At 47.1% G+C, this 8,405-nt stretch overlaps 1 protein-coding gene across 1 annotated transcript in view; it reads left to right on the forward strand.

The window, feature by feature from the left end:
• Nucleotides 1-8,047: 8,047 nt before the first annotated feature.
• The window catches only part of ATL3 (atlastin GTPase 3), a 29,994-nt gene continuing 29,636 nt past the window's right edge, over nucleotides 8,048-8,405 (forward strand). The window contains exon 1 of the mRNA XM_004682691.2: nucleotides 8,048-8,267. Within this exon, the coding sequence (XP_004682748.1) occupies nucleotides 8,222-8,267 (46 nt within the window). The 5' untranslated portion in view covers nucleotides 8,048-8,221. The remainder of the gene's footprint in view (nucleotides 8,268-8,405) is intronic.

Raw genomic sequence — 8,405 nt, forward strand, 5'->3', positions numbered from 1 at the left:
CCCCCGAGCGGGCAGCGGGGGCGGTGGCTGCTGCGTCTGGGCGCCCGGAGACGCAGGGCGCAGGCGCAGGAGCTGTCTCTTGGCGCGGCTGCAGGGAAGGAGGGGCAAAGCCCGACTCACGCGTCGCCCGGGCCCCTCCGGGAACCCGACGCGGGGCGGGGACCAGGCATCAGGCCCCGCCCACTACTGCGGCCCTTCCCCGAGGGCCCCGGGGGGCTGGTGTTTGTATGGTAATTCTTTCAGTGAATGTTTTAGGGTCGTGGGTAGATTGTGTAATTTAACCACAGGTTGCTTCGCTTTCCCCTTCTATTAGCTGGAGAATATCTTTCGCTTAAATACCGAAGCTGGTATCTTTTGTCTGATGCCTTTCCATCTGTGACTCCAGTGAAAGGTGAAAGCCATGGTGTGGTTTAGGCCTTCTCAGCAAGGAGCTCCATGAATACATCTGGATATGTCGTAGAATCTCATGAGACAGAGGTGGCACGGTCTCCCACTTGGTAGGTGGAGAAAGATGCTGGGCGAATGAAAAACCATTACTCATTCCAATCACATTGCAATGCAGTTACAGACCCTGCTTTGTATTCTTACCTCACTACTGTCCCTAGAGGGACCTTCAGCTTGGCCTGCAGGTCTTAAGTTTGGTCTTTCCTCGGAATAGGCCATCAGGTAGAGTAGACTTGTTAAGGGTTTACAGCTGAGCTGATGAGAAAAAGAGCCAGGAGGTAATGTCCTGGCAGTGGTTGTAGGGGATGGCAAAGTGAGTTAATTAAAAGTTTAGAATATGGCATAAAAGACACAGATTTGAATTTTAACTGTAGCCTACAAAAAGTCCTTAACTATCTGAAACTAGATATCTGAATAATTGGATTTTGTTCACTTTTTGCATTGGTTGGCTTGTGAAATTCAAAGCCGCCTCTCTGATCAAAATAATCGAAAGGTATATTCTTTAAAAAAGGGAACATAGCCTGGAAATTATAAAAGTCAAGGCAGTGGGCCTTGTTATTGCTAAAGCAGCAATCGATGAAGGACTATTGCAGTCTCAGCAGATCCTGGAAAGATGCAGTCTCCTGAAGTGGGAGGGAGTCAGCCTGGAGGCCACAGGGAGGATAGTGATCTGACTAGTGGTATTCTTCTAGAACAGACAGCGAACTACATCTGCCCTTGACAGTTTTTAAGGTCAGGTAAAACGCAGATAAGGGAAAAAAACCAAACAAAAAATCCAGCTCTTGGCCATCGTAACACTCTGAAAAAAGGCACAGAAGAATCTTTCCCAGAATAACTTGGCGCCAAATATCTTACCCTGGCACTTACAGCATTGTTGATAATGCAGCAAACTGTCCTTTAGATGACAAAGGGAATATATACAAGCCGATCTGACAACCAGGGTAGTTATATCCACTCATTCTGATAAAAGTATAAGATTTAAAGCTACATCATTAGGTGCTACATAAGGAAATGAACAATTGGTTGCTGCTCCTAACAATTTTTGCTAGGAACTTGAGAGCTTGGCTGAAAAGGATGCCCATTTCCATGATATCGAGACATTGAGAAAAGATCCTAAGAATCAATACACTGATGTGATTGTGGGGTTCTCTTGTGACCTTGTTGACACATGAGGCCTCTGTGCTAGGTTCAATTATCGAAGCTTTCCTTCCTGCTCTCTCTTGCTGTATCATCCCACTTCCCTGAGACTAACTGTGGCTTGGGATGTTATTTGTATATATCATTTATGCCACAAATGTTTACCTGCTGTGTGTATGACTCTATCCTGGGAAATTTGGAAGGGTTCAAAAAATGTCCTCTCCTCAGTAAGCTTACAAGCAAGTTGAGTTTAGGACATATTCACAGAAAGTTAAAAAATACAATTAAAAGGCAACTATAAACAATACAGAACTACAATGCTATGATTAGGAGGCAAGAGAATTATATGATTTAAGAAGGGGGGGACTCATCATGGAGATATAGTAGCTTAGGGAGGAAGGACAATGTTAGGAGTTTGGAGTGTTGAGGTCATTAGGACATGGGCAGCAGATGCTGGGGTTGCTTTTATGCAAGTATATAGACACCCTTTTAGACAGAGGAATCACAAAAAAATGTGCCTTCTTCCCAGCCTTGCTGCTGTGCACCTCAGTGCTGCTTGTCTAGCAAAAGTTTGGCTTCTTTGGCTTCCTCCAGCCCCTCTGCTCCCCAGGCTGCCTTCCTGCAACTCACAGTCTGCACAGCCATCTGTGGTGGCCACAGACTAAGAAAGGTGATAGTGTAAGGTGTGTTGGGTGTGGTTAGCTTAGGTTGACTAGAGCAGAGGCCTTGAATTAATTGGGTGGAGAAGGAGATAAAATGGGGAGAACAATAAAGCCAGGATGTGAGAAGCAATAATATAGCACTAAAGGGCTGAGACTTTTTTTTTTAAGATTTTATTTATTTATGCATACAGAACTGGGATACAGGTCAGAGGTGCAGTGGTGGTGAGAGGATTTACCAGAGACAGAGTGGGAAACAGAACAGCCAGGTTAACAAAATATACTGCTGAGGGGAGCAGTGGGCGAGGTAAGAGAGGTCTGTCTTGCCATGTGGGTCAGCTCCCTGGCCCGGGATCAAACTCTGTGCTCCAGTGGCTGCAGATAGCTTCATGGTGCTGTCTTTAACCTGTTGCACCACAAGGGAGGACCCTCATAGGTATATTTAAAAATATGTATACTAGAAAGTCTTTTTCTATATCTACCCCCACTTCATCTAACAGCCTCCCCTCAACATACACATTGATAATTAAATGATTTCTTTTTTAAAAAAGATTCTATTTATTTATGCCTACAGAACTGGGGTATAAAACAGCGGTTAGTGGGGTGTGTTCATATTGCTGCACTTTAACCAGGGAGGGCCCGGTCTTGAGTTTTTAATGTGTTACTCCGTTGAGGGTGGATCTGATATGTACCCTGTGACACATAAAACAAAATATAGGATTTCTCCCCTTAGCTGTAGTCACCATTGCTCTCCCACCACTAAAGCACCCATAGTCTTCCCCTATTGTCCACTGTACCCCTTTCCCTTGGATGCTGCAGATCTATGGACAGCTTTCAGGGTTGATTTTAATATCTGTCTTTGATTGACCTGCTCTTTGGTTTCTCAGTATTTCACAAATAAGTGTATCTCCTTTTGGCTAACTAATTGCACTTAGCACAGTCCTTTCCACCTCCATCCACAACTGGCATAATTTTTTTGATCACTGAGTAATATTCCATTGTGTATACGTACCACATCTTCTTGATCCACTCATCTGTTTCTTTCCTTTAAAAAAAATATTTATTGTGGGCCCTCCCTGGTGGCGCAGTGGGTTAAAGCACTGCACTGAGGAGCTTAAGCCACTTCCGCATGAATTTGATCCCCGCCTGCCCCGGAGGTGACCACATGGTGTGGCAGACCTCTCCTGATCCACCCGCTGCTCCCCTCAGCAGTGTACTTCATCAGTCTGCCTGTTCTGCTCCCCACTCTGTCCCTGGTGAATCCTCTTACCCTCTACATCTCTGGCCTGTACCCCAGTTCCATATGAATAAATAAATAAATCTCTAAAAAAATTTTATTGTATTTATTTATGCATACAAGAACGAGGATGTAGGCTATAGGTGTGGGAGGTGAGAGGATTCACCAGAGAGAATGTGGAGCAGAACAGGCATATCTACTGAAATATACTGCTGAGGGGAGCGGTGGGGGGGACAGGAGAGTTCTGCTGCACCATGTGGGTCAGCTTCATGGCTGGGGATTGAACTCTTGCTGCAGTGGTTGTAGAAAACTTCATAGTACTGAGATTTAACCCCTTGTACCATGTTTATTTTCTTTTTATAAATGAAAAAGTCATCTCCTCATTTTATACAAAAGCCAAGCAACAAAGATTGAATGATACCCAGGGATGCCAGTATTTCAATCTGTCCCTTCTTGAGGCCTAGACTTCTGCTTAAAATGGATCCTGTAGGTAGATGGTAAAAGAGAAGGTTCCACTGTGTCCCAGCACAGTCATGTGAGTGATAATTACTTTCTTGGCTTGATAATTATTCTCTTGACTGTGAGTCCCTAGAGACAGGAATGTACCTTAAATATTTTTTTTGTGCCTAGCACTGTGCCTAGCACATAACAAACATCCTATTTTTGTAAAGCTTTGGAACCTGAGTCACCAGTGCATGTCAGTATACCAGGAAACAACTTTGCTATTTTTGTACTTCATAAAATATATGAGTATCTTGAGTATTTACAATTTTGTTTTGCTTTTCCAGAATGAGTATGATGATTATCAATTTTTGAGCATTAACCATGCATCAGTCATTGTTGTCAAACACACTTCATTTAACCTACACCAACTCTGTGACTGGAATATTCAGATAATTTGGCAGATGATGAAATGTGTTCAAGAGGTTAAGTAACTCACCCAAGGTTGCATTGCTACTGAACATCAGAGCCAGAATTCAAAAATAGGTCAGTCTGACCCCAGAGCTAGTGGCTTGAACCTCTCAAACTTGTCTACACATTAGTTGCCTACTTCTGGAAATCTCAGCCTCTCATCTCACCCCATGACTCAATTTCGATGAGATGGGGAAGGCAGGCTATAGTCAGGATCATCAGCATTTAGAAGTTTGAATGTTCACTATTTTGATGGCCACGGATATTTGAAAGGGAAATAACTCCAACCAAAAAAACATGTTTTTTTGGTTTGGCAGGGTTGACTTTCTAAACTGTGACTAACCTTACAGCCTACAATTTATATGGTTTCTAAATGCCAAAAACCTCAACAAGGTATGGGGAAGGCTGATGTACTGATGTTCCCTTGATGTTATAATAAAACAGATGTCAGTACTTGCTGGTCATTTCCTGATTGGATGGATTTCGGTGGCTGTCTTTATTGGGAGCCCATATAATAGAACGGATGTAGGGGTTAAGTCTCAGCACTATCGGGCTATCAGCACCGCAGCCTGAGTTTGAGCCCCAGGGCACAGCAGACCTGTGCTGTCTTGCCTCTGTTCCCCTCACCAGTGTATTTCAGTAGATCTGCCTGTTCTGCTCCCCACTGTGTCTCTGGTGAATCCTCAACCCACACCCCGCACCCTAATCTACACTCCAGTTCTTTATGCATAAATAAATAAAATAGAGAATTTTGTTCAAAAGCACAAGTTAGGTATTCTATTTTAAAGTAATAAGAAAGTGAGCAAGCAGTGTTAGTTATAATATCTACAACCACAAGCAGTGTGAGGTACTGGGGATGTAGCAATGAACAAAAATTGATGAAAGCTTCTGTTCCTTACCACTTATAATACAGTGGTAAGAGGCAAAAAGAAAAGTAAAACACAACTCATATGGTAAGAGGGCTTATGGAAAATGATAATGTAAGAAGGGAAATAGAAAAGGATGGCTGTGCACCCTCCCTGGTGATACAGTAGGTTAAAGATCAGGTCTGCAGCCCAGTTGCAGCAGCTTCAGCGAGTTCAATCTCAGCCCTGGCCCTGGCGGCGATCCACATGGCACAGCAGACCTGTTCTGTCTCCTCAGTGCGGCTCCCCTCAGCAGTGTGCTTCATCCATCTGCCTGTTCTGCTCCCAACTCTGTCTCTAGTGAATCCTCTTATCACCCCTGCACCTCTGGCCTGTACCCCAGTTCTGTAGGTATAAATAAATAAATATAAAACAAACAAGCAAACGTTTGCCGCCTCCTCTCTCTAAGCATGAGCATAATAACTGCTTTTGTGTCACATCGTGTAGGTCCTGCCTTCCTACTGCCAGTGTAAAAACCCCAATAACCATTTGTGCTGATGGTCACATCTTTTCTTCCTCACCCAAGTACATTTAGACCTAAGCTCCATTCTTTCAATCTAAAGGAGGGTATTTAAATAATATTGAGAGTTGGGGTCTGGGGAGGGGTATGGAGGAGGACAGGGTGGGAATCAAAAGGGGTAGAGGTAGAGAAATCAAAACAAGCTCCTTAGGTAAGATAAGGTAGAATGATTGTTACCTTTTTACCTTTGGCCTAATCATTTGGGAAGTAAAAAATAGCTCAAAGGCTTGGCAGGGCCTAGAGGTAGCTTGCAAGAGGTTCTGGGAAGGAAGGTTACAATAGCTAAGGCAGAGACAGAAGAAAATGGAATAATTTTGGTTTTCCCCAAAGAAAAAGTTAGGTACTTAACATTAAAGGAGCAAGAAAGTGAGTTGAATGAAGGAGGCAACGTGATGCCAAGAGGTGGTGGTGTAACTGGGTGGTCCCTAGGAGAAGGGAAGTTCCAGGTTCCCTGCCCCACCCAGAAGGAGGGTGGAGCTGAGCAGAGAAAAAAGGAAAAAGGAGAAGAGAGAAGGAAGCCAGATGGAGAAAAAGACGGAGACCTAAGGAAGCCACATGGAGCAGCAAGCATGTGATGAAGAAACCGGGCTTGTTTCCTGACCCTGGACTGGTTAAGGCAGATGTGGGTGAGAGACCTGTAGGGAGGTGACCATGGCAGTGCTTATATTGATTTTGATTTTGCTCTTTTCCTCCCAGATTTGTCTGTCCATTTCTGACCCTTTTCCATGGGTCCTGGCCAGAAGGTGCTTTAGTCTTGTGGCAGGCTTTCAGGCCTTGCTTTGGGCCAATCCCTTTTGGGTTGACTTTTGCCCACGAGGGGATGGGTAACTTCAGGTGTTTGATTTACAAGTTATATTCTTTGTGTTCCGTATTGTATATTCACTGTATTAAAGTCACTTTTCATTAAAGCTTTATATGTTTTGTCTTGTTGCGACGGATGGCAGAACCCACTTAGAGCAGGCAGGTTTTGGGGCTTCAGGGGTGTCCCTCTCCCCCTGTCCTCTAACAGAATTGAGGTGCTCTATAACAGTGGCAGTTTATGGCTACTTTAGCCTCCCATGTTCCAGCAGTTTCTTTCCACCCCTCCTTCAGAATACTGTTCTCCCACTATAAACCCCAAAACTCCCCCAATATCTTCATTTGTGGCAATTGACATTTTCTCATCACATGTTAAGTATGAATATAAGCATTTTCAGAGAACCCTGTTTTGTTTTGATCTACCTTACAGACTAAGTACGAGTGTGCTCGCAAAAAGCAGCTTCAAAACAGGCTTCTGAGGCCGTGTCTGGACAAAGCCAATGAAAGGCATTTTTTTAGAGATTAATTTATTTATGCATACAAAACTGGGGTACAGGCCAGAGGTGCAGGGGCCGTGAGAGGATTCACCAGAGACATAGGGGGGAGCAGAACAGGCGTATTGATGAAGTATACTGCTGAGGGGAACAGCTGCACTATGTGGATCGCCTCCGGGGTGGGGATCGAACTCGCAGGAAATGGCCCGGCCAGTTTCTCTCACTGTAAGTTCTTACTTTTAAGACATGAAAGTGATGATGGCGCACTGTCGGACTCGGCTAGGGACAGAAACACAGGGCAAAACTGAGGATGCTGGTAATGAAATCAAGATCGATTTAAAAAACAGTGATGTTTCTGTCACTCAGGAATGAGGCCCCGCCCCCCACTCCTCAGCGTTAAAGAAGAAGTCGTTTCAACGTGGCCAGTGGGGATCGAAGACAGTTATCTCAAGGCCTCTAGCCACGTCCGGTGTCCACGCCGGGCGCCGGGCACCAGGCGGGGTAGCAGGCGGTCCCAGCCTGGGCACCCCCACTCTGCTCCCCGCAAGGCCTGCTGGGAGTTGTAGTTCAGTTGGCGCGCCAGGTGGGACGCTCAGGCGGACTCCGCCCAGTCCTAGCCTTCTCCTGTCCGCACGGCTTGCTGGGAGTTGTAGTTCAGTCGTTGAAGAGGCGCGCCAAATTTTGGGCCTCTTTCCTGCTTCCTTCCAGCCCCGGATGAGGCTGCAAAAATAGACACCTCAAGCTGGGGAAACCCGGAGCGCGTGGGACTCCAGTTCCCAAAGGGTCGTCGTCTCCAGGGCCCGGCCCAGGTGGCCGGCGGCGCGCCTCGCGCCCCCGCGCACGCGCATACGCTTCGGGCGGTGGCGGGATTCGGCCGCGTGCGCTTTCCCGCGCCTGCAGTCCAGCGCGGCAGCGTCTCTGGCCGCCCGACGGCCTCGCAGACGCGCGGGGCGCTCGCTCCCTGGCGGCTTCGCGCGCCCCTCCTCCGCTTTAGTTTCTTCTAGAGCCCAGGCCCCGCCCGTTGCCCGCCTCCAGGGCCTGGTTCGTTCCCGCCCCTGCCCGCTCCTGCCCGCCCCTCTCTGCTCCCTGCTGCTTCTGCTGAAGGCGGAGGCTCCATGTTGTCCCCTCAGCGAGCGGTAGCGGCGCCCTCGGGAGGTGCAGGTGAGGCGCCCCACTCCCCCCGGACCAGCCGCGGGCCGCCCCGCACCCTCCCTGCTGTGGCTTCGTGGGCGTCGCCCGTGCCTCTGCCCCTCAGTCCCGGGGCTGGGGCCGCGCTCGCTTCTCCGAGGCCCGTCGGCC

This window comes from Condylura cristata, unplaced genomic scaffold (genome assembly GCF_000260355.1).
Source record: "Condylura cristata isolate star-nosed mole 26May11 unplaced genomic scaffold, ConCri1.0 scaffold00015, whole genome shotgun sequence".
Lineage (NCBI taxonomy): Eukaryota > Metazoa > Chordata > Mammalia > Eulipotyphla > Talpidae > Condylura > Condylura cristata.